We start from the raw sequence: 24,585 nt of genomic DNA, 5'->3' as shown, positions 1-24,585 counted from the left end.
TACTGAGCCAATTACGGACAAGCAGGAAATGAAAGACAGTTGGGTGGCGTCACTTCCAGCAACTTGCTGTTCATAACTAAAGCAGTGCAATCAGGAAGTAGATGCTGGTCAGAACAAAATGTACAAGAATACAATATAATATCAAATTTGACTTTACTAATTAAAAAGCTGATTTCATGAAGTGACAGGGATGGCAAAGAAATGTTTTACCGCGTGCTATGATCTAATAACACGTAAAGCAGCAGTCCCACCCAGCTCTAAGTTTGTTGTATAATTCTAGTGAGTTTCTTTTGATCTGGGAAGAAGGCGATAACTAGTGAAAGGTATTGGGAGGACAGAAGCCAGAAGATCAGTCCTCAGTCTTGTGCAGACAGATGAAGCAAGGGAGGACCAGGAAGGTGGCAGTGTCAGTGAGGGGAAGAACAGTCGGAGGGTGGGAGTGGCTCATTCTGACCTGATGTTTTGAAGCTCCTCCTCAGCTCAGAGATAAAAATCCTACTGAGGATTTACTGTTGGGACCATCAAAGTGAACGTAAGACACTTGGGATTGTTCTGCTTTGGGAGTAAATTTGCTGGAATATTCTCCCAGAATATCAGGATCTGAGGAACCGCAGCCTGCTCCATTGCTTTCTGCAGAAGGAGACATTTCCAAGTGTGGTAAGAGAACCTAGGTAGTTATAGTTAGAATGAAAGTAGGAATTTATTTTTTTTTCACTCTAATGTCCTAAAAGATTAAAAGCTGCTTTAAAATAGAATTTTTAAGATTTGAAAACCTTTAAAATTGTTGTTTACAGTAACTAGTGTTAATATCTTAGTGCACAATAAGATTGGGCAAAATTTAAAGTGTTTGTTAATTGACTTTTGCAGCTTGTTCAAGTGTGTTTGCTTTAGAGGTATATAAAAAAAAAGGGCAAATTATTTCTTATACAGTTAATTTAGTTGGTGTTTGCTTTTTTTACTTTGTGCAGTGGCACCAGAAAGCAGGGCCTGAGGCTAATCTAAGTATATCTTCTCAGGGATTAAATTGCTTCTTAATGAGCTTTCACTAAAGTCCAAGCTTCAGTTAAAGGAGAGTCGCCTCTAAAGGTTCTCAGCACAAAGAAAGCTTTGTCATTTGAACAGAAATGTTGCTCTCAGTACTTTTTAGGAAGGTTGTAATTCACATTGTACTGCAATTCACCAAAGATAATACTTATTGAATAATAGATATTTATATGTTCCTCTTTTAACTTTTACTATAATAATTGAATGGGGATATGTTTAAGTTGTCAAGTTCCAAAAAATACTAGAAAAACAACCAATCCACTTTTTCCTCCTAAAATAATATTTTAATAAATGTAAATGACTTCAAAATAAGATTATGTGAAAAGCAGATTTGCATAGTCAGATGAGTTCTGAACCACAATAATGAATTATTAAGAATTAGCAGTCTCACATTTTTGCCTTATGAAAATGATCAACCATGAATTTGACACATTTTTTTAAATGTTATTTATCATACAGCAAAGAACAAATATATCAAGCTTTTTAATGATGTGACCAAGTCATTTTGATTGGACTGAGCTTTAGCTCAAGCAGTAATGCAATCCTGCTTTGTCAAAGCATGACTGTAGAAAACATGCAATATCTTGCAAATTAATTAAATACTGTAAGTTTATAATTCAAATGCTGAAGCTGAGGAGTTAAAAAGTTCAAAATCAAAGTTGTATTGTATTGTCCGATTGTTTGCCTCTGTACTGAATCATAAATCCTATGAGAGCATTTGGGAACTCCTGACAATAATTGTCCAAAAAGCAAAATGTTCCTTGTTTTGCTGGAACAGTTGTGCTCATATTTATTCATACCCTTTCATTAAAGAAGGAAAAAACAGATGCCTGCAAAATAAGCTGAAATTGACTAAAGTAATAATAAATAAAATAAAAAAATTTTAAGCAAACAAATAAGATAATTTATTACATATTACATCACTCATAAACTAATATTTTGTTGAACAATATTTTATTGTTTCCGCTACAGTCAGGTGTTTTCTGTTCCTCTTAGTCAGACTTCTGCACCTGTTGACAGGTATTTTGTCCCACCGTTCAACAGAAAAGTGCTCTAATTTGTCCAGGATCAATTTGTTTGTTTGTTTGTTTTTTCTTCAACTCAATTAAATGAAAAAACAGTGTCTCATATTACTAAATTATATTTTTGCTAATTTTTAATTATTGTACCTTTTTCAAATCTCCAGTTATTTGAGTGATTGTTGTAAATTCAGCCTTTTCTTCAATGAAAGGGTATGAATACATATGAGCACAATTGTATATATATGCTTCTTTGTGCACCAGTGCAATACAATCACAGATGCTAGATTCTGGGGGTGTGCTGGCAGGTGTATTTACAAAGTAGGGTCTTGTGTCTGCAGCCCACTGAGCTTGTTTTCAATGCAGCACTCTGGAGTCGCAGATGATTTCTTAAACCTTAAAACTTATCTGAATCTTTTAATAACATTATGAAACAAGGGTGGTGAAATCTGGAATGATTTCCATTTTTATCTGGAAATACCCTTCGCTATGTGCCCACACAGTTGTTGCAGTTAAATAAATGACAGCCAGATGTTCAACCAAGTTCTTTTTTTTTAATCTTTTGTGTCACATGATCTAACTTTTATACTTTACTCTTTCAAAACCAGTTGGCTTAGTTGAGTTCAGAATGGGCATGCATGTTTCATAGAACAATCAATATAACCACTTTTAGCATTTCATATTTTCATGTATTTAAATGTTGGTTCGATAATACTCTTACTAGTTTTATTTAAAGTTTTTATTTGTATTATTTATTTTAAAGCATGATTTAGTATTATAAGCAAAACATACTTGGATGATGATAATTAAAAGTAATCAAAAAGAATTGGACTTCATTAGCAGTGAGGCATACATTGACAGTCACATTGAAAGGAATATTCAGTAACGCAACAGGTTTAATCATTTACTGCACACTAATCGAAAAATATTGGACTTAAAAACTAATATAAGTCGGAGGAAAGTACAAGACTGTAAAGCTACTTTATTTCTAAAATAAAATAAAATAAAATAATGAAAGTTATACAGGAGTACGCAATCAAAACTAAAGTTTTTTTTTTTTTTTAAACATTTTTATACTAAAGACCAATTTATGTGAAGAAGCTGGGATGTAGCATGATATTTAATGACTGGTGTGAACAATTCAGTGGGATTTTTTTTTTTAAAATGATTTTGTGTTTAACAGAAATAGAAATTGACATTTTATATGTCCAATGAAGTGTACAAATATGGTTGTTTTTGCAATAATTGGTTAAAGGTAACTTTATCTAATTACGTAGCTGAATATTTTTTCTCTTATATAACTTAAGAAATTTCATGTGTGTAAAACCTTTCTTAGGTTATATAATTAGCATAAAAAGCAGACAATAAATTTATATTGACCAAAATCTAATTTCTTATTGTTTCATGTGAGTGTATGGTCTAATAATAATGTTATCTGTAGTTAATCTGCATAAACTGCTTATTTTTAGAAATGATACATGTCTGCTTTACTTTGACATAATAACTTATATTGCCGTTTTCTCTGTCTTGCAGTGAGTAATATGAGGAAACCTTTGAATGTGCTAGATCCTGGAATACGACTGGAGAGCCTCCATTGTGTTTAGGCCTGGGAGCAACATGCAAACAAATCGGTGAACCACTGTGGCCTGTCAGACCCCCACCCGTGTAGCCATCAGCACCACCAACCCAGCTTTGGGGGGGATTCCAGACACTTCCACTCTGCCTGAAAAACCTCCGCCAAACACCATGGATTTCATGCTACCCATAAGAAGTCAAGAAATTATAACTTACTCCTGCTCTGATGCTCTTCTGGGTCCTCACAGAAGCAGCACCCGGTACCACTACCAGGGCATCAAGAGAAAGCTGCGACCTGGACGGATTCTGGGCTTCATTGTTTGCCTGGTAGCTGTCTGTACAGTTTGTTCATTGAGTGCCTTGTCGCTTGCCACAGCAGTGGCAACTGAGCTGGAATCAGCTGGTGAGGGCTCAAGCAATGCAGCAGTACCCCAAAGAACTCTCCTGCAGCACCACAACCTCTCAGCAGCCCCAGAAGATACACCAGTGGCTATGAAGTCTTCTGACTTGGAGATGAATCAAGGGGACTACCCAACAGACTACTTCAGTGTGGAGGACAGACGCCAGGGCTATGTGGTGTTTCATATGTTTGGGATGTTGTACATGTTCATAGCCTTAGCTATTGTTTGTGATGAGTTTTTTGTCCCTGCGCTCACCGTCATCACAGAGAAGCTGGAGATCTCAGATGATGTGGCAGGAGCCACTTTCATGGCAGCAGGTGGCTCAGCCCCAGAGCTTTTTACCTCTGTCATTGGAGTGTTCATCTCCCACAGTAATGTGGGTATTGGTACAATTGTGGGGTCGGCTGTCTTTAACATCCTATTTGTGATTGGGATGTGCGCTCTGTTCTCCAAGGAGGTGCTGAACTTGACCTGGTGGCCTCTTTTTAGAGATGTTTCTTTCTATATCATTGGCTTGCTCATGCTCATCTATTTCTTTCTGGATAATGAAATAACATTGATGGAGAGCATCAGTCTGCTGTTGTGCTACGCTTGCTATGTGACATTCATGAAGTTCAATACCACTGTGGAACTTTTCATTAAGACCAAACTGGGAAGTAACCAGGTGGATGAGCTGGAGAATGTACCACAGGTGAGCCAATAATTTCTTCCATCCATCCTTCCATCCTCACTTCTTAATTTAGCCCTCAACAGAAGATGATCCCAGCTGCCAAACCATAATGACTCCCATGTATTACACTGCATCTGTAGCAATTGTGAAAGCAGGATTAGGTTTGGTATTGAAATTAAGAATATTATAAGAAAACTGCAATAGATGCATCTGTTAGCTTTTGTAGTAAATCCCTCCTCTAAAATTTGGATGTGTGAATAGTTCAGCAGAAGTTAGTAGTGTCAGTTTTATATATATATAACATTTTTCAAATGTAGGCTTGTACATTTACAACTTGGAAGTTAAATTGGAACTATTATATGCATTTCAGGCTAATTTATTGTTATTTCTGAGACCAGAAGGGCTGGGGTTGATCGAGTTATTGTCTCAAATCGCTTTACTTTCTTCAGACCGACCCTCTCCGTAGGCTGTCAGATCAGCCTGTGGGCAAAACGAGTGGATTGAGACTCGCATTAAGCCCCACCCCCTGCCACAGCGCTACATCAGGAGCGCGCACCGCAGCTGCTTTTGCCGTCATTGTAACATCTCATAAACAGAAGGATGAGGCTAATATAAACTCCAAAAAAAAAACCAACAAAACAAAATACAATGTCAACACATAGCATACAGCCCTACATGTTGAAACCTGAATCAGACCCTGAAAACGAAGTGGAAAACAGCAACCCACAGCAACGAATGCAGCAGTTTGTCTCTCTTTGGTAAACTCACCAGCCATTGTTGGAAATAACTTTATCCAACGTTTTCCACCCGCCTGATGTATTTGTACATGCCCTTGTTAACCAGTAGAAGGTAACTAATCACCGAACCTTATCCACCGGGACGTCACAAGGATTTCCAAGTAGAAAAAAACCCTCTAAAACGACGCATTTTTCGTTGCCATGGAAACCGATCGGAGAGCGTGCTGGAACTCAAACTCAAACTCAAACATGCGTTTAGGTGATAAAAAACAGTGCCATTCACATGTCTGATGAGGATTCAACACTGTTAACACTGTAGAAAGCTCAGAAAACTTGAAATACCATAATAGCTTCCCTTTAAGCAGTTCTTTATGATTGAGCAAAGATTAAACATTTCTTTTCTATTTTGTGTAAAATAATAATAATAATAATAATAATAATAAACGATAATTGTACGTTTTATTTAAAGCACCTTTCAAGAAATTCAAGGACACTTTACAATTCAAATAAACAGATCAAAGAAAGCAATTGCAATGTAATAATGAAATAAAACAAAGAAATTGCAAAACAAACTAAAATAAAAGAGTTAAAACGCAACAAATAAAGCAGTTAAACAGATGATTTGAAATGGTCAGAGGCTGAAGGCAAGTTTGAACAGGTGAGATTTGAAAAGAACAAAGGAGTCGATGTTTTGGAGATCAGTGGGGAGGGTATTCCAGAGTTAGGGGTAGTGCCGCCAGAAGCGCTGCGACCCATGGTAACCAGTTGAGTGGAGGGGACAGTGAAATGGAGAGAGGAAGAAGATCTGAGGGAATGAGAAGAGATAGCAATATGGACCAATCTGGAGATATTGAGTTTGTGAATGGCCTTAAAAGTATACAGAGAATAATTTAAGAGTTTATGGGGAGCCAGTTAAGCTGACAGGGGTGATGTGGTGAGAGGAGGGGCTTTAGTGGGTATGCGGGCAGCAGAAATTTGAACTAGTTGAAGCTAATGGAACAATTTTTGGGGTAGACTAAAGAGAAGTTACAGTAATTAAGGTGGGAGGTGACCAAGCGGTTGACCAGGATGGCAGTGGAGTCGGGGGTGAGATAACAGGTGAAACCAGATATGGCTTCTGTTCCTGAGAATAGTAGTGCTCCTGTTCTGGGAATCCAAGAGCATGGCAGACTAAGCTGCCAGGCTGCCTAGACTCTTTGAATTCCCCTTTCAAAGAATATAAATATCTATTTTAACCATTCACCTCTGCAGTGTAGACAGTGTCAGGCAGACCAAGACTGCAGGTTGTTTTTTGTTGGTCTTTTCTCCTGTTTTTTCTAATTAAGTCTATGAACAGGCTTCATTTTCAGTTGCTTGTTACGACCTTTTAGACAAGAAGGCTCACAGAAAGGGTGTGATGTAATTGTTCAGGGTCAATGCCCTCAAATCAACTGGATTAAGATACTGAGGAAAGTCTATTAGACTGCTTAAGACATTAAAAAATAGATTCATTGCCATTTATCTAATCTATGACATCACTGCATCAATTGAAAATTACATTTTTCCATATCATTACCATCAACAAAGCCAGGATCGGTTCTGTAGGTTCTTCCCAAGCGATAAGTCAAAGGTGTTACCATTATTGTTTGTCAGTATAATGACACAGAAATAAATCTGCTTTATTTCATGAAATTTGGTGGAAACTTGGGATCATGGGCAAAGAAAAGACGTAATTAATCCTTATGTGAACCTGAATCACAAATTTTCCAATAAATAATAATAGTGTATACTCAACTAAGACCAATGCTTTAAATTAAACATGGGTGAACCATATTCACATTAAAACTTCCAGAGATATTTCTTGATCCATAACATGTTGGTTAAAAATCACCATTGCATAGGAAAAATGTGACTTGGGAGCCATCAAGACAGATGCTGTCTGATTGGTCTGAGTGACCCTCTAGTTTGCTTCTGCTAGAGTCCTTCCAGCAGTAAGAGGTCAAAAACATAGAAGAATTAGTTATAATCTGGTTTGTCTTTTCATTTATAAACAGTCTTAATATCCTAAATATTACATATTTCTGAAACATTTTGGTAGAAAGTAGCTAACTGGTGAAAAACTAAAATGATGACCAAAGAAATAGTGATATGTTTCTACTGCTTTGTTTGACTGTGTAGGAACATTAAAGGTTTGAGTTGTGTTTGTAGCCCATTTTAAATATTGAAGGTAATCTAAGAGCATCTGTGGTCATTCATCCTGATGTGGATTACATGCAAATCTGGAAAACCTTCTCTGTCAATTCACGGACGTTAAATGTCCTTTTCCAGTTAAAATTCAAGCAATGGGAATACATTCTGAAAACATTTTCAGCTTTGAAATGTACCAGGAATGGATATTTTTTCCCCTCTGACGCTCTTCTTCCATGTGTGTAAACAGACTGGATTCTCTCTTAGACCTCCCTTCACTATAGCTAATCACTTGAAAGGATGCTGTGACTAGAAATAACACATGCATGAACAGAATGACACTGAAGATGCACATAAGCATGTCCCGTAAAGGGTTTAGTGTACATATAAAAAAGGGATTTCAGATGTTTTTTAACTGCTTTGCTTGAAATTTGGGTGTGTGTCTGTCGCTGGTACTAAAATTGCAAATATACAAAACAACCCAGAGCTGGTGTCCTGCATCATCTATCTATCACCTCCTAAGGGGTTTATACATGATGCTGCTTCACGGGATCTTCTTTTTTTTTATTGTATATAAATCTTAGTAGGCAAATCTTACCGATAAACGTGTGATCAAAATCTGTTCAATAATAATTGCTAATAGACTGGAATTTCTAAACAGAAATACAAAGCTTCTACAGTTTCCTCTTGCTGTTCATACTGGAGCATTAGCAAGACACGTGCAGGTTATGAGACGCAAATGAGCAAAAACTTGCCTTCCTCCAGTGTGGTCTCATTTGCTAAACCTTCTTAGGTGCAAATTAATGAAAAAAAAAAATCTGCCAAAATTAGCATGTCTTAGGACATTTTGGAACAAGGCATACCTGATCACTTTGAATATTTTTCAGTGTATTTCATGAACACAGAACTGATCACCTACCAAACAGCTTATACCACAGTTGATATTAAATGTGAAAATATCCAATTTTATTAGTGTTGTTGCATAAGCTTTGTGTGTTTGACATTTGTGTCCTTCTGGGAATCAGCTGTTCTTCAGGTTGCCTCACTTCAGCCCCAAGAGCAGCTTTGCTCTTTCTGTCGACAGCACTTCATGTCCAACTGCCTTGCCCTCATGTGTCAGTAGCTGCTGAATAATCCTCTCGGTAAATGCTCTCCAATCCCATTAGAGTCACTAATAATAGTCAGATGCTCTCAGGGTGAGCAGGAATCAGCAGATCACTGAAAGAGAAAGCCAGAATGTTCCTTTGTTGGTCTATAGCCATGCTAACATATTGTTTCTGTTTCCATTCTGGGTTTAATTGTCAAGATTTAGGATGGGTTTTCACTAAGTTTATCAAAGTGTCTATGAAGGAGGGGACAATAATGATACCTGCAAGTTTGCTCTCTGATGGCACTGGAGTTGGCAATCCTCTCTGATCCCCTTATCAACCGCTTACCTGCAGTGACGACAGCAAACAGACCTGCACACAGTCATTTAGTGTCAGCACAGACATGAAATGTTCAAATTCTCCTTTCATATGTAAAGATCTGTTCCAGATCTGAATATCATAGTCTTGCATTAAATTATCTAATTGTTACCCATTGAAACATATGTGTGCTTCAACTAAACAAGCTTGGAATGACATATGTGTTGCATATTTATTTTAAAATACATTAAATATTAGACTATTAACAAACTACTGATAAATAAAATACAACAGTTGTAATAACCGAGAGTTTAACTTCTAAAATGTTTTCCTGTTTTCAGTCCTTACTGAGCTAGTTTTATCCCTATTTAAAAAAAAAAAAAAACTCAGATTTTTTATCCAAAAACTTGTGTCTTAACTCATTAAATGGAGGAAGCCTTAACATAAATATTCAAATAGAAAAGGTACATTAATTTGTCTTGTCATCTGTATTTTTCTGCAACTGTACAGTATTTTTTACTTCCTCCTCAAATGACTCCAACAGCACCCACAGTAAAACATTTTCAGAATCAGATTTTATGTAGCTGTAAAAGTTTGAAAAAAAAACCCCAAAAACAGCAGGGACTGTCGAATGGGAGTTGTTTGACTGCATCGTGACCTGAGAGAGTTGCAGGGGGATTTCACACGCAGGCTTGAAAATTTCCAAACTAAAAGTGGCAATCTCTGCGGATTAATCCTGGATAAGTCCCACAGCTCCAACACTCAAGTGGACAGAAGGGAGAAGAACAAGGAGAGAAAGCTGATCTGATTGGACCTCAGTGACATAATGGTTATCAGGTTAATTAGGGAGCCAGGTGTCATCTGTTCCTAACAACTGATATCTGTAAATGAGGTGCATCTGAAAAAAGAGGGGGCATATTTTTATTTAATATCCTGATTTGAGTGGCAGTGTCAAATGTTAAAAGGATGTTGTCAGGGGCAGCTAAAGGCTGAAAAAGTTATGTGGTGCTAAAATAAAATAACAAGAACAGGTGAAGAAACGTTGGGTTAATTGGCAACAAGTAAAAAAAAAAAAAAAATCATGTATGAAAAAAGCCCCTTAGACAAAGACAGCACATTAAATATGGACAGGGGCTCAAGAATCTCCTTAAAACCAGACCGAGAATTATTTTAAGCAAAATGTTTTAAATTAGGTGCTGTTGCCAATGATGTTCAAGCTGCAGCACTGTATTGGAAACAGGCATGATTTAATTTTCTGCAATTGTTTTCTATTAATACAGTTCACAGCCAAACATGTTGATAAAAGAGATATCCCCAAGTCCTAAAACGGTGCTATCTTTGGCCAAAGCTTATTTAAAATTGACCGCAACAAAGTAAAACTTTAAATTACTTTTTAATGTTGACTTGCGAAAAATATTCATACCCTCTGAACTTTTTCACATTTTATCATGTTCTGACCACAAAAACAGAAAACACAAAGTTCTTTGCCAGTCTCTGACATTTGTTGAGAGAATAATGGAGAGCAACCAGCATCATGAAGTCTAATAAACACACCAGTTTAAAGCACGGTTAGACAATAAAGATTCTTCCTGGGCATTGAACATCTTACACACCTGTAAACATACCAGGACAGGGCTGTCCATCTAAACACACTAGCCGAACAAAGAGAGTACTGATCAGAGATGCAGCCAAAAATCTCATGGTGAGATGGGACAAACTGGACAAACTGCAGAAGTTCCACAGCTCAGGGTGCAAACTGCACAGAGTGGGAGGGAGAAAACCCTTGTTGAAAGAAAACCATAAGAAGACTTGTTTGCAGTTTGCCGGAGGCCATGTGGGAGACACTGTAAACACATGAAAGTGGGTGATCTGGTCAGATGAGGCCAAATTTGAACATTTTGGCCTGAGCGCAAAACACCTTGTCTGAGATATGTTACTTTTTTATTAATGCTCTTCATATAATCTGCGCTGTTTTGCAAAGAAGAATTGGCCAAATTTTAAGTCTCTAGATGTACAAAGCTGGTAGAAACAAACCCCAAAAAACTTACTATAATTACAGCGAAAGGTGGCTCCACACAGCATTAACACTTCACTTCTCAGTTATTTATTTAAAAAAAAAAAAAATCTAAATCATGTAAAATTTTTATTGAAATTCACATCTGTGTGCCTCTGAATATTCATTGTGTGTATCTGCAAGTGTAAAATAGAAATGAAAATGTGCCACTATGGTCTAGTAGAGGGCTTCAAGTCACTCCCTGTTGCAACACAGCTGACTCAATGTATCCAACAGCCTAAGAAGTCATGCACAATGACTAATTGATTTAAGTCTGGTATGCTGTAGCAAGGAAACATGGAAAACCTGAAGAACAGTAGGATCAAATTCTGCAGCCATGGTGGAGTACAATATATACCATTATAAAGGATGTCTTTATGCTTAGTCTTTAGTTTCCTCCATGTGTTTTCCCCAGTGGAATTCAATTTACATAAAACTAAGATTATTTTCTATCCACCAATATTTTAACGCACAAGCTACAGATTTAAATTTACTATTCAGTCAGTGGACCGGTGTGTTCCAACTTCCACATTGATTTATGCAGCAGTTTTGTAATGTAATTTCTATTAACATTTTCAACAATGGAACAAAAGCAGTTCATTGATACAACTTATGACACCCAGTTTCCTTTTTAGGCAGCAGTTTTATTGCATGAGGTTTCTCTCTCAGCAGCGGCAGTATTAGCTCTGTTTGAAATACCTCATCACATATGTTTGATAAAAACCTCTGACTCCAAATGGGTAAAATAATAAAGGTAATCCAGAGTTTCATTTTTTAGACTCGGAATTAGTTGAACCTCCTTTCTGGAACAGGCCCCAATATCTTTTCTCTGAATAAAAGCATTTGGTACATCAGGAAGGACAATTGAACCACTAGAGTCCTATATCAGATAAGAGTTGGAGAGCATTCTTCTGCCAAAGATCCAGCAGCTGGTCTCCTCAGTTCCTAGTTATTTATGGATGTTGAAAGAGGAAATAACCATTCTACAGTGGTAAACATGTCTCTGTCCCAACTTGTTTGAAATATGTTTCTGTCGTCACAGAGGAGCACAATTATTTAATGAGTAAAATCTCTCAATTTCAATACTAAATGTCATTTCTATGATTTATTGTTAGTAAAATGGTTTATTTTTGAGATTTGTAAATCATTGAATCTTGTATACACTTTAAAAAAAAAGGCTGTAATTTGGCATAAGAAATTTTATTTTCTCATTGAAACGCACCCCAAAGCTCCTACGCAGTCATTAAACACAATGAAAGACTCCGAAGTAAGCCAAATACAGTTTTTCTCATACATGTCAACAAACATACAAGCTGAGCATGAAGTAGGGATAATTTGGGAGATTGTGTTCTGGAACTTTGCTGCTTGGTTTTCAAAAAGTCCTGCACATTTCACCTTGAATCTTTTATTGCTCATTACTTTAGTCATTCTGGCAAGATGCTTTCAACATTCTGGTTTAGCTCCAATCTCTTTAAGATATCCTCTTTAAAGGTGCAGACTCTCTGGTCTGCTCCCATCACTGGTTAACTTCCTATGCTTTTAGAACTTAGTGGATGTGATTGGCTCATGTGTATGTCATGGTAATGCTTCAGTCAAACACCTGGTGAATTTGAAAAATACTCACACACTTTCAAAGTGTTTGAAGTAAATAACACAGCAAGTCAAACGACATAACTCTCTAAAGACACAGAGCTTCAAACAAAACATAAGAGGTTGTTGTGTTTGCATTAAGTCACTGCGTGAGGAGCTGGGCTTATTAAGTCTTTTTAATGTAATGAACATGCTCATATATCAAAAGAGAAGAATAAAACAATGGGGTAACTTTTTTTTTTTAAACTTATAATGGCACAATTCAATGTTATTATTGTTGTTAGTGGTCAGTAAATTCATACAAACATGATTGTTTGCTTTCAAGTATATCTGATTCAAATTTGGTTTTAAGTTAATTAAAATTTTATTACTTCCTTGATGAGGAGGTGTTACAATTATTTTAATATAGATCATTTGTGTTTACAGGACATGCACTTTTGTTTATCTTATTATATTGAAGTTATCATCGTATTTTGCTAATGTGTCTGTAATACAATTAATATTTCTAATCTTACCGTTGAACCTGGTGGAATAGCATTAAAACCAGTTAAGGTTTGGAGCATTTGGGGGATGGGTGTGTTTGACCTAACTGGCTGGAAACCCAGGGACAGCTTGCAGGTTCGCCAACCAGAGGATACAAATGATGATGAGAACTGAAAGATATGAGTGTGGAAAGATAGGGTCTATATGGAACTAATGGAAATGACAGTAAAAAAAATAGTGTAAATACTTAAAATAATAACAATGAAAATACTAAAAAACAATAAGAATGATTTTGTAAGTTTGATAAGGGTATCAAGAGTTGTAGCAAAGGTCAAAATATCAAAGGAGCCGCAAAATTTCAAGAAAGGAAATTCAAAACAAAGTACTTTTCAGGAAGGAACATTCAGGACTGAGTTGCAGTCTCAGCAAATTCTAGTGCAGGCTGAAAATATCTTTAGTCATCCAGCAGCACTGTGAGCCAGCTGACACGCATCAGTGCCAAGCTGGTCCCAGCTAATGCAAAGCTCATTGTTCAGCTACCACAAGGACAATGCTGACATGTGTCCAATGGTTCTTTGTACTTTCAGGTGCTATTCGTTTTTCCAGCAGCATTCTCTTGTGTTTAATTTAATCTTTAATTTAACATCATTTCACTTTGTTCCTTAGTTAAATACATCAAATTCCTACACACAATACACACACACACACACACATATGTATTTATATATGTATATATGAGGCAGGTTTTAATGTCAACTTCAGTCTGAACATGTTGAAAAGGTGATCACCACCTGCTGGTCTGACTACTGTATGCAGCAGTGTAAATAACATACCTGAAAGCTGTACACTGACAAACATTCTGTGATCAAATGCTTTAATTTTTTTTAAAAATAAGTCTACTTTCCTGTAATTAATTGTCAAAAAAAAAAAACTTTCCCCGTTTTTCCCCTTACTAATATGAATATGTATACACACACACACACGCGTATATATATATATATATATATATATATATATATATATGTGTATATATATATATATATATATATATATATATATATATATATATATATATATATATATATATATATATATATATATATATATATATATATATATGTATATATATATATATATAGAGAGAGAGAGAGAGAGAGAGAGATAGATAGATAGATAGATAGATAGATAGATAGATAGATAGATAGATAGATATACATATATATATCTATATGTATATATAGATATATATATATATAAATATATATCTACATATTTATATATAAACATTCCCTGTGCCGCGTGCTGTCGTGCTTTAGTTTAACTGCCATGTCAGTGGCAGGTGCTATACCAGATGAAAACTTAAGGGATAATCTGCTTGAACTCTGAGGTTTACATCACAAAAGCTTGAGCTTCACTTTAAAGTTTTGTGTATTTTTACCTGATTCTGATGTCATTTAAGTACTTAACAATCTTTGCACAATGTTGATTTCCTCCCATGTGAGTTGAGAGATAAAATATTAATTCTATTGGTGATCCAATTCATATTTTATCATTTGCTCATCATTTACAATAACATTTCAAAGTTATTTCCCATATCTTCATTAGTGTTTATAAAAACTAGCAAACGATACAAAGGTTCCCTATTTCCCAGGGACAGGTGAGATAACAGTGTAAGTAAAACACAGGTAGTAAAAGTAATCATAAAATGCTCAAATCTAAAGAAAAATAATAAACTAGTGGATAGAGCAAATAGATAAATTTAGGCTTTTTATGTTTCTCTAGCACAAGAAAAACCTACAGTGTTGAGACAACAAATGGAGCCCAGCACCACAAATTTACATCTGCTGATTTGAAATTAAATGAAATAAAAAAAATTAAATTAAATTAATGAAAAACACTTTATTAATCTCAAAGGGAAAATCAGTTATTTATAGTTTATGATTTTTGGTTCACTTTGTTCATAAGTTAATCTTATTTCACGATTTTGCCTGTTAAACAAAACGTAAGACCTTGAACCCTTTAATGTGGATGCAATTGCATCGCTGAATAGGTGGATAGTTTAAGCAGAAAGTTGACATTTATAAATGACTTATATTACTTCACAGTCCCAGTTTCAAATGTAGTGCATGTCATTGTAGTCATTGTCACTGATTTTGACAGGATTTTGTTTTGTGTTTTTTACAGCAGCAATCAATAGCTCTGTTGGACTCTGAGATGACTCTCTTTTTAATATACAACTATTAATTGGTATAAATATGTTTCCTTCCATATATCTTACGAGATCATTTAAGAAACCAATGAGCTTCACTGAAATTTACTAAATCCCTTCATGAAAATATTGAAATTACATCGACTCCAAACATTTCTGTTCTCAGGTAAAATACCCAATTTCAGACTTCCCCTACAGTTTATATTAGAATGCAGCAGTGTGAATAACATACCTGAAAGCTGTACACTGACAAACATTCTGTGATTAAATGCTTTAATTTTTTTTCTTTTTAATAAGTCTACTTTCCTGTAATTAATTGTCAAAAAAAAAAAAAACTTTCCCCGTTTTTCCCCTTACTAATATGAATATGTATACACACACACACACACACACACACGCGTGTATATATATATATATATATATATATATATATATATATATATATATATATATATATATAGAGAAAGAGAGAGAGAGAGAGAGAGAGAGAGAGAGAGAGAGAGAGACAGATAGATAGATAGATAGATAGATAGATAGATAGATATACATATATATATCTATATGTATATATAGATATATATATATAAATATATATCTACATATTTATATATAAACATTCCCTGTGCCGCGTACTGTCGTGCTTTAGTTTAACTGCCATGTCAGTGGCAGGTGCTATACCAGATGAAAACTTAAGGGATAATCTGCTTGAACTCTGAGGTTTACATCACAAAAGCTTGAGCTTCACTTTAAAGTTTTGTGTATTTTTACCTGATTCTGATGTCATTTAAGTACTTAACAATCTTTGCACAATGTTGATTTCCTCCCATGTGAGTTGAGAGATAAAATATTAATTCTATTGGTGATCCAATTCATATTTTATCATTTGCTCATCATTTACAATAACATTTCAAAGTTATTTCCCATATCTTCATTAGTGTTTATAAAAACTAGCAAACGATACAAAGGTTCCCTATTTCCCAGGGACAGGTGAGATAACAGTGTAAGTAAAACACAGGTAGTAAAAGTAATCATAAAATGCTCAAATCTAAAGAAAAATAATAAACTAGTGGATAGAGCAAATAGATAAATTTAGGCTTTTTATGTTTCTCTAGCACAAGAAAAACCTACAGTGTTGAGACAACAAATGGAGCCCAGCACCACAAATTTACATCTGCTGATTTGAAATTAAATGAAATAAAAAAAATTAAATTAAATTAATGAAAAACACTTTATTAATCTCAAAGGGAAAATCAGTTATTTATAGTTTATGATTTTTGGTTCACTTTGTTCACAAGTTAATCTTATTTTACGATTTTGCCTGTTAAACAAAACGTAAGACCTTGAACCCTTTAATGTGGATGCAATTGCATCGCTGAATAGGTGGATAGTTTAAGCAGAAAGTTGACATTTATAAATGACTTATATTACTTCACAGTCCCAGTTTCAAATGTAGTGCATGTCATTGTAGTCATTGTCACTGATTTTGACAGGATTTTGTTTTGTGTCTTTTACAGCAGCAATCAATAGCTCTGTTGGACTCTGAGATGACTCTCTTTTTAATATACAACTATTAATTGGTATAAATATGTTTCCTTCCATATATCTTACGAGATCATTTAAGAAACCAATGAGCTTCACTGAAATTTACTAAATCCCTTCATGAAAATATTGAAATTACATCGACTCCAAACATTTCTGTTCTCAGGTAAAATACCCAATTTCAGACTTCCCCTACAGTTTATATTAGTGTGTGTTTTCCTCCTTTGTGGTGATAATACCTTCTGTATGTGTCATCTATATAATGGCTTTGGTCCAGATTAGTGGTAATCGTCACTGTCTAATCCAGTCCACTTTATTTACATCCGACAAAAAAAAAAAACCCCACACACATACATTTACCATTGTGTTGTGCATATAAAATAGAATTGTCCATACATAGCCAGAAGATCTGGGCTCCAGAAGGACAACAAAAGACTTGCAAAATGAAACACAGTAACCTGAAATATATCCAAAAACTAAAATAATACACAAAAAGAAATTAAAATCAGAAAATGAATTAAAATTAGTTAAAAGAAAAAATGCCATTACAGTCTGTACATTTGTCATACAAGAAACCTTTCAGTCCTTCTGCGAGGACAACGAATAAAGAAGAGGATTATGGCACATGCTGGAACTCATAATTTTTACCTTTAGTAATATTTTACTGTATATAACAAAACATAGCAAATTTTATATCACCTGCCATGTATAAATCTCAAGACTTTTGATCTGTGAATCATTTATCGACTTTATCTTACCTCCTTTATTGTGCAGTGGTTTTCCTTTCTTGAGTGCATTTTATCGGGAAACGTTTCACAATATGTGAAAAGTTACAATGATATATTCTGAATGTCTAATGAATTAAAATAAATATTAATAAAAATAAACACTGGCAAACAGATTTGGTCAGTTTTGTCTAATTATGTTTAGTTATTTGGTATAGTTTGTGGTAATTCAAACTTGTTGTAGAAAACAATATATAATTCAAATTTTCTTCCTCTGTATTTGTACTACAGGTAACTGCATCTGAAGATGATGACAACAGGCTGATGGTGAGTACAGTAAATCTATGTCAAAGACCCAAATTTAAACTAAAAATGATGTTTAATCAGCAGTTTGTTAAAAACAAATAATCAAATGAAGTGAGCCAATGAATCATTTTACAAAAATGAAAGATGTTGTTTAAAAGTTGTTCATTTTTTTCTTCCATATGCCTATTTTAGCATTTTTTGTTTCTTTCATAGGCCAAACCCAAGTTACAAAGGGAAGGAAGCTGTGCTTCTTTACACAACTCACTGATGAGAAACAGCATTTTCCAGCTTATGATACACACGCTGGACCCCCTCAGTAATGAAGGTACAACACACAGCTGTCTCAGTTTTTAATGGTTAATTGCTATATGTACCATTCAAGAGAAAGAAGATGTGTTTATTCATCATTTCTGTTTTATTCATTCATCTTGTTTTCCACATACTTTGCAGCAGATTAAAACTATGCATGTCACAAGTCTTGCTACCTTGCGGGGTACTGACTGAATTGTTGTTTTTTTTCTTTGTCTTCTTTTGTAGGACGCTTCAAGGAGAAGGCTTCAATTCTTCACAAAATGGCCAAGAAGAAGTGTAAGGATGATCTTGTCAATGCCAATGGTGTAGGTGTGTAACAGTGATGCAATAATACATGTCTACCACATAATACAAGTGGCTTTAAATTAAATAATTTTTTTAGACTTGGAACAAATAAGTTAAAAAAAAAAAGGTTAAATCTTTACAATTTTGTAACATTGCCATTGTCTCTTAGGACTGAGGATAGCAAACAATGGGGTTTTTCATATCTTTATTTATCTAGTTTCTTGCAAATATAGAATGTCATCATTTTAGCATTATTTAGTTCACATTCTCTGTTGGGAGCAGGTCGGGACTGCAGGCAGGCCAGTTTAGTACCTCTTCTCTTTCTTGTCAACAGTTTTGCCATTGTTTTGCTAAGATGTGATCTTGAAGGCAGCTGATCCTTGTACTTAGGGTACTTTCTTGCGTTAATGCTACATACACATACATGAAAATTAGTTTAGTCTAGAGCACCGAATAAACCCTTGTCTATCACAAAATTAGGCTTTTAGATTTGTTGATTATAATAGTGTAGTTATTCTAATCATTGGTCCTGAGTACATGTCAGCCTTGTTTTCCAATAAATATTTGGAATCCAGATTGGTATGACCACAAGACATGGTTCCACTGTGTCATAATGCATCCCACATGCTTCCAAGCCCAGAACAATTAACATCGCTTCTGGACAAGGCTTATATAAGGCCTCTACTTTGCATGATAAAGTTTATAAACAGCATTTGTCAAAAAACTCTAGAAGGCTACTTGACATTGGTTTGTTACAGTAATGTCTTGTCAATATGGTAATATTACCTGTTGATGATTGACAGTTTTTGATGCAGTGGTGTCTGAGGTATTACACATCTCAGGCTTGAACCCTTACCATTTATGCATTGATTTTCTTTTAGATTTCTTGAGTCATTTATTGATTTTATGTGCCTTAGAGGTAGAAATAATTAAACTATTTCTTTTTTTCTTTGCAGAACATTGACTTGATTCTCTTACACATATATTGACAAACCTGAGATCTACTGTCGCTCCTTAGGGAGTTTTGAAAAAATCTTTTATGGATACTATTCCGCCATGATCGTCACATGTTAACATTACCCAATTAAAATACTAACATTGATAACATAACTTTTAGTCCTAAACTGCCCTATGTGTTGCAAGTCTTACTCTAAAAATGAGAAGTGCATTCACAAATTAAATTAAGGTGATGAGATAAAATATTAAATATGGAGTGTAATATGGAAATCAATATACATGTAAACATCTAATGTACATTGTAGATTCCATCTAGCTGAGTAAATACAATAATGATGCAGACAAGCACATTACAAGACATGTCTGTCATTAGGTTTGAGATATCTCAGGTTAATATTGTTACATTTTATTTACTAGAATCAATTAAATCAACATCCCCAGTAAGTTATTTTCAGCCAAGTGATTAATCAGTTAGTTGCAATTTAGTGTTTAACTTGTCAAAAAGAGTTTTCTAAATGATAAGCTCAAAATAATGATTAATCATATTTCTCTTTCAACATTTTCTCAAAAAACTCTGTTATTGTTTCTCTCCCTTTTTTCTCTCCCACTCAAGCTGATAAAAAAATCCCCAATAGCTCGAATGTTGCAGTGGAAGTTACACCACCCATGAATGGCATGGCTGGAGGGGATGAGGTATGGCTTCTATAAACATTCCTCCTCATTCACATTATTTTGTCTTTCATACAGAATGTTTTTAAAAAAATTTAAACACATTCCACAACATTGAACAGCTATTAAAAATATGGTTGCAATCTTTTGTAAAAACAAAAAACAACCAATAACTTACAGAGTTTTAACACTGTAATGACATCTGCCAACATAAATGTATCTGTCCAGCATACAATGCAAAGTATTAAACTCATCCTCAGGGTGGTGAGGAAGAGGATGATGAAAACCAGCCTCTTAGCCTGGCCTGGCCAGACACCATTAGGAAACAGCTTACCTACCTCTTCATCTTGCCCATCGTCTTCCCGCTGTGGCTGACACTACCTGACGTCAGAAGAGAGGTGAACACAAGTACACCACAATGAAACTCACACTCACATGCTTACACACAATGTAGTATTATTTTTGTTTAAATAGCTCCAAAATACAAATAGAGGCCTTTTCACAAGAGCCTTATAATATTCTTGGTGAGGAGAAATTACACTGTAACAAACCATCAGCAAAACTACATCTTGAACACAGCTCTTTGTTTTAAGGGTGTAGGCTTTCTCACACACACTGTACTGCATTAGGAAATAATAGCCTGGAAATATAGCCTATTACAACCAGACAAAACACAGTAATAACCTGGTGTAACTGCTTAATGACATATCAGAAACAGGTCTGGGTATTAAAGTGTGTCCTAGAGTCTTAGGTTGAATACACACAAACATGGATATTCTCATAACCATAGATTTTAACCCAAATAGATTGGATTGTTTGCAGATATCATCAAAAATGCAGGCTTATGCACTGAAATCCAACTTGTTAGTTAAACAGTTACCAGGGTGAAGTTTTTCTTTAACTGTAATGTTTACGTGGGCACTGGAAAACTTTTTTTTCTTTATGAGTCAGTGATCAACCTAACCAAGAGAGCACGGACCGAACATGCTAACAACATTTTACATGTTTGCTGATAAATGTACAGTAACTCATCCATTGTACTGAAGAACAAAGACATCAGAACATGTTACAGAGTACACTGCTCCATTAAAAACATAATTCTGATGACCCAAACCATGGTTAGAACAGCCCAGTTGGATCATGAGTTGGTTGATTGAGATAAAAATCAAACTTTGTTTACATGCTTCCGAAGGCAATTCATAGGCTGTTTGCAGGCTTTAACTTTTTAACAATATCAAGTATCAAAACAGTGGTGTATGAATTTACGTTCTGGTTATTACTAGGTCTGCACCTTCTCTGAAGATGGGCTGGTGAATATTTTTCTCTTTTTTGTTTCCTCTAGACTTCTGAGAAGTTCTTCCCCCTCACTTTCCTTGGTTCCATCAGCTGGATTGCTTTCTTCTCCTACCTGATGGTGTGGTGGGCTCACCAGGTACTTCACAGACCTTCACAACCAAATAAACTGATGCATAAAGTTCAGAATCTGTCACATGTACATTCACACGCATGATGAAGAAAAATTGCTTGTGTATATCTTTTCATTAACATGAGCTGTCACATGTTGTGTATATGCTACAATTAAACCTTTATATGATGAAGTGGACACATTTTTAATACACTCTTTTATAATCAACACACTGTTTTAATATATATGTTATATGTATGTATATGTAGTTTATTGGGCTGCACAATGGTGTAGTTGTTAGCACTGTGGCCTCACACCCTGGTTCAAGCCTTGGCTGTTTAAACAGTGGCCTATCTGTGCGGAGTTTGCATGTTTTCCCCATGTATGCGATGGTTCTCTTCCTCCCACCATTCAAAGACATGCATGTCAGATTTACTGGTTTCTCTACATTATCCCTAAAAGTGAGTGTGAGCATGACTGGTTGTTTGTCTTTTCGTGTCGGCCCTGCAATGGACTGGTTACTTGTCCAGGGTATACCCTGCCTCTCGCTTAATGATTGCTGGGATAGGCTTCATCTTCCTCGCAACCCCTTAACTGGACAAGCAGTTGAGAAAATGACTGACTGGCTTTACTAATATTCATTATGTTTTAAATTAAGTCCTATCATTAACAAAGGCTGATGGTGATCTCACAAATAAGGCTATGAAGGTCTTCTGCTTATAGCACTTATACTGTCATTGTGTAAACATACATTTTGTATTAACAATGGTTAGCTATAATTTCAGATTAGAAGCCGCTGCTGTGCATAGGTTTTCCGCTGCCTGACCGATAAAAAATGTTATATATAACATGGTATCATCAGGACAGATGTATATTGTACTGTTAAGTCTCTTTCACAATGCACTGCTTTACATTGATTTCATGACAACTATGAATGTCCATGTAATTTTAGGAACTACAATTCAGACCAGTAGAATTTATTTTCTTGGTTGAGTTGAATGGGTTAACCCTGTAGTATCACTTTCAGCCTGGTACAAGTGCGAACAGTGACTGTCACATTAACATCAACAGCAGTGGGTTAATATTACATATAATCAGCTGTTCTAAATTATCTGACAGATCAAATGATCAAATAAGTAAGGATTTTTAACTTGTAGCAAAGAGACATTTTTAAGCTAATATCCACCAACACAGTAAGTTTAACAATTGAACTCTTTGCAATGTTGTGACACCAGTGACATAACATACCTCGCTGGATGTACCAATTATGCATTCTTTGCAAATATTGTGTGTGCACCCTGACTTTTGAATATTTTGCAAGTATATCTGAATGAAACACAAAGAATATTAAGACAAAACATAAATGTCATGTTTTATCATGTTTGAGAAGAATTTTACTAACTAAGTCCTTCAGGTTATTTACATCGTAAATTGTAAATCTCAGAATGATACCTTTATGAGCATACCTTTTTTTTAATTTTTATTTTTTTTAGAAAAACTGAAAAGCTGACTGATAACCATTACCCACCACATAAGCATCTCTAGTTTAATACAGGGATCCTCAGCTCCAGTCCTCAGCACACACTGTTCGGCAGACTTTCAATGTTTCCCTGCTTCAACACACCTGACTCAAATTAATGGGTCAATAGCAGATTTATGCAGAGCCTGTCAGAGATCCATTTAATTTAAATCTGGTGTGTTGCACCATGGAAATGTCTAACACCTGCAGGATTGTGAGGACCAGTGTTGGGGATCACTACCTTCATGTGTTCTGACTTCATTAAACTTCTATCATGTGCTTTATTTCAGGTTGGAGAGACTTTCTGGATCACAGAAGAGATCATGGGCTTGACCATATTAGCAGCAGGCACCTCAATTCCTGACCTGATCACCAGTGTGATTGTAGCCCGAAAAGGTCTTGGTGACATGGCAGTTTCCAGCTCAGTGGGCTCCAACATCTTTGACATCACAGTAGGGTGAGTTTACAAATAAAGACATTCTTTTAAAAAAAAATATAATAATAAATAAAAACCTGTGCTGACAAAACTCCAAAACTCTTCATGTGCTCTTTTCTTTGTCCAGTTTGCCATTCCCATGGCTCCTCTACAACATCATCAATGACTTTAAGTCAGTAGAGGTGAGCAGCAACGGTCTGTTCTGTGCCATCGTCCTCCTCTTCCTCATGCTCTTATTTGTCATCATCTCCATAGCAGTTTGTAAGTGGAAAATGAGTAAGTTTCTGGGCTTTCTCATGTTCTTGCTCTACTTCGTCTTCCTTATCGTCAGTGTCATGCTGGAGGACAAAATCATCACCTGTCCTGTCACCATCTAAGAAAGGGATTCCTTCTGAATGTTTGAAAGCTTTTGTTTATTCTGAGTGCAATAATATTTTTTCATTCATAAACGATCTCTTATCTGTTACACATGCATACATGCAAACACACACACATACAAGTCATTGATGTCGGTTAAGCAGGAGTTGGGATATAAATCAACTTTGCTATTTTAAACCGGAGCATCACAAGTGTTCAACAGTGGCGAAAAGGGTTTATTCATTTTTTTTAAACAGACTTAAGGCCATGCAGAACCATCCGGTTCTTTTGTATCATGTGACTACAGTGTCAAGTCACTAATGATTGAAGCCTGCTGGAGCAAGCTGATGGACAGTGAACGCAACTAAAGATGGAACGTGAAACTTTTTTTTTTCTACTAAAGAACTTTGATAGTGTAAGAAGAATCTCTACTACTCATGCAAGCAACCAAAGAGACTATAAACTCAATGTGTGGACTGAGGAAGACGCTTTTTCTTGTTATTTTAACTGTCGGATGAGTTTTTGCATTAGTATCATGGAAATCTGTCATGGACGAAGTGAAAGGGCCAACATGACTCAAGACTGTGATAGCTGCTTCACACATTGTCACCGTGAATGACTGCTATGTGATAAATATAAATATATTAGTGTGTTTTCAGAAACATGTTATTGTTTGAGATCATAACTGTTCACATTTATCTCATCCATAATATAGTACATTA

General features: G+C 35.4%; 1 protein-coding gene across 1 annotated transcript; it reads left to right on the top strand.

Moving 5' to 3' along the window:
* Window positions 1-3,809: 3,809 nt before the first annotated feature.
* Window positions 3,810-23,883, top strand: LOC306754309 (solute carrier family 24 member 2; the record flags this gene model as incomplete). The annotated part of the gene is made up of 9 exons (XM_079238269.1): window positions 3,810-4,730; window positions 17,909-17,944; window positions 18,137-18,248; window positions 18,461-18,544; window positions 20,091-20,170; window positions 20,407-20,544; window positions 21,489-21,578; window positions 23,361-23,527; window positions 23,634-23,883. 9 exons carry the CDS (start codon window positions 3,810-3,812, stop codon window positions 23,881-23,883), a joined length of 1,878 nt encoding a protein of 625 aa, XP_079094395.1.
* Between the last annotated feature and the right edge of the window lie 702 nt (window positions 23,884-24,585).

This window comes from Telmatherina bonti (genome assembly GCF_933228915.1).
Source record: "Telmatherina bonti genome assembly, chromosome: 3".
Lineage (NCBI taxonomy): Eukaryota > Metazoa > Chordata > Actinopteri > Atheriniformes > Telmatherinidae > Telmatherina > Telmatherina bonti.
The sequence above is the reverse complement of the archived record's forward strand: the minus strand, read 5'-3'. Positions and strand labels throughout refer to the sequence as shown.